Raw genomic sequence first — 2833 nt, 5'->3', positions numbered from 1 at the left:
GAAACATGAAAAGTTTAAAATTCATGAAATATTGGGAAATTCAATATAACATTTTGGGAGCGTTAATAATTTTAGTGATTTGGGTAGGTACTTTATTATTTGGAAGAAGGATTAAGAGAAGTAGAAATGTAAGGATTAAGGGTCAGACATTGACCATTGAGGGCCATAATGGAGAAGAAGATGTGATGGGTAAGGTAACCTGGTTACCTGTACAAGAATTGATCAAAGGATGGACTGATAGTAATATGGGAGAGTTAAATAGAAATGAGAGAATTAATAACACGGAAAAAAGGGACAATTATAGTAGACCTAGGTATGACAATCGGTTGGAAGAGTCGTATAGATGGCCAAGAGAAAATTCACAGGGAAGGCGAATGGAGATGAGAACAAGTTTTAATTTTCGAGGAAGAGAAAAATTGAGTTGTTATAATTGTGGAAAACCAGGTCATATGGTAAGAGATTGTCAAGAAACCAAATGTTTGGGTGTGGGAAATATGGACATATAGCCCCGTATTGTCCGGGAAAACGTGATAAATTACGATGTGCAGGTTGCGGACGATTTGGTCACAATAGAGAAGAATGCAATGTTAGTAATATCAATACTCGAGGCGGTTTTCCGCAGAGAGACATGGGGCAGATTGTGCCAAATGTGAAGATTATTGAAAATAGGGAAGAAAAGGAGATAGGAATACAAGATTTTACGGAAAATAAAGATCCGAATATTATTTGCTTTCGGTGCCGAAACGAGGGACATGTGGCAAGAGAGTGTGAGTACTTGTGACTATATGATAGTGAAAAAGGAACCTTAGAAGTCGGGAGGCGGCGGTTGGAAAAAATTGGCAACTTTAGTAGTAAAGGGAAGATGAAGAAATTGAAATGCATAAACATGATGCAAGAAGAGATAGTACATGATCCATGTCCTAGGGTGTGGATAAATTTAAATGGAAATATGGTATCCATGTTGTTTGATACAGGAGCGCCATCTCTGTAATGAGTTATGAAAATATATAAGTATTTGGGCGGAGGAAATGATTAAAAGTGAAGACATCAAGATCCGGCAATTAACCGGATCAGAGGTGGCTGTAATGGGAAGGGTGGAATTAGAAGTAATGTTGGAGAATAGAAGGGAGATATTGGATCTGTGGATAATTAACCGAAGGGTAGAAGCTGTATTGGGATGGGATTGGATTACTCGAATAGGACCTGATTGTGGATTTTGGGGTGTGTTCGCATAGTGGGGTACATTTTTAGCAATTAGAAGAGAAGAGGAGAAAAGAGATTTGAATTATTGGTATGGAGAGAAATTGCCAGGAATTGAGACCTTTTTGGGGGAAGTAAGGGGGAGAGAAGAAGGTGGAGGGTATGGTCGGGAGGAAATAGGGGAAAATTTTAGGGGAGAAATCAGGGGGAATTTTATGGGAGAAATCGGTGGGAGTTCTATGAGAGAAATCGGGGGAAATTTTAGGAGAGAAATTGGGGGGAGTTCTATGAGAGAAATCGGGGGAAATTTTAGGAGAGAAATCGGGGGGAATTCTATGAGAGAAATCGGGGGAAATTTTAGGAGGGAAATTGGGGGAAATTCTATGAGAGGAATCGGGGGAAATTTTAGGGGAGAAATAGGGGGAAATTTGAGGAGAGAAATTGGGGGAAATTCTATGAGAGAAATAGGGGGAAATATGAAGGGGGACGTAAAGAGAAATTTTAGAAGAAAAAATATGGGAAGTTTTAAGGATTGTCGTGACTATAGGAGGAAGAAAGAAAGGGACAAAACTGAGGAGAGGGAAGAAATTCCTGATCAAAAAGAGTTGGAGTTGAAGTCAGATGGAAGTCTAAATAATGGAACAGGGCTGCCGAAAGAATGGGCCAGAAAAGGTGACATAAAGCAAGAAAAAACAAAAGGAATATATAATCCTGAAGTAGATATGAAGGGGGAAGAAACCAACCGACAAGAAGAGAAGGGATTTCAAAGCAGGGAGATAGAAGTCGGAATAATCAAGGTACAAGAGGGAGTGCGAAGATTGGTGGATGATTATAAGGAAATCTTTAAGGAAAGTTTGAGATGTCTCAGAGATTACGAAGTGAATATCAAGTTAAAGTAGGGACATGTTCCAAAATTTTGTGCTTTACGACGAATACCGTTCGAAGGGCGAAACGAAGTGGATAAGGAATTGGATCGGTGGGTACAGAAAGGCATTGTATGTCCTATAGAATAGTGAATGGGCGATACCGTTAGTGCCAGTGAAGAAGGCCAATGGAAGGCTCCGTTTATGTTCAGATTTTAGGGTCACCCTCAATCCGTGGGTAGTGGAGGTCAAATATCCGCTGCCGAGAATTGAAGAAATATTAGCAAATTTGAAGGGTAGTGTATATTTTTCAAAAGTAGATTTTTTCAATGCCTACTTGCAATTACGAGTGAAGCCGGAGATACGAAAGCTATTGACTATCACTACTCCGAAGGGTTTATATGCATTCTGTAGATTACCATTTGGACTTAGCGTGTCAGCTCCGATTTTTCAACGGACTATGGCTGCTGTTTTTCAAGGGTTGGAAGGTGTGTTTTATTACATGGATGACGTTTTAGTGATGGGAGGAACTCCTGAACAACATGAACAAAGATTAGAAGAGGTATTTAAAAGAATCAGAAATAAAGGATTACGGGCTAGCGCGGAGAAATGTGTGTTAGGAGTGTCGGAAGTTGTATATTTGGGACATAGAATCACTGGAAAGGAGGTGAGGCCGGTAGACAAAAACATGACGGGGATTGCGAGTATGCTAAGACCAAATAATAAAATGGAGGTGCAGGCTTTTCTGGGAATGGTAAACTATTATCATC

At 39.9% G+C, this 2833-nt stretch overlaps 1 protein-coding gene across 1 annotated transcript; it reads left to right on the top strand.

The window, feature by feature from the left end:
- The first annotated feature begins 475 nt into the window (after positions 1-475).
- LOC135922654 (CCHC-type zinc finger nucleic acid binding protein-like) lies at positions 476-781 on the top strand. The gene has a single exon (XM_065457085.1). It carries the CDS (start codon positions 476-478, stop codon positions 779-781), a length of 306 nt encoding a protein of 101 aa, XP_065313157.1.
- Positions 782-2833: the final 2052 nt, after the last annotated feature.

The sequence above is a fragment of the Gordionus sp. m RMFG-2023 genome, chromosome 1, assembly GCF_954871325.1.
Source record: "Gordionus sp. m RMFG-2023 chromosome 1, tfGorSpeb1-WG-v2, whole genome shotgun sequence".
Classification (NCBI taxonomy): Eukaryota; Metazoa; Nematomorpha; class Gordioida; order Chordodea; family Parachordodidae; genus Gordionus; species Gordionus sp. m RMFG-2023.
This window is presented reverse-complemented; position numbering and strand designations above follow the sequence as displayed.

Bases quoted from the DNA above. Each gene is read 5' to 3' on its own strand.
- LOC135922654 (XM_065457085.1), top strand. From the start codon at position 476: ATGTTTGGGTGTGGGAAATATGGACATATAGCCCCGTATTGTCCGGGA.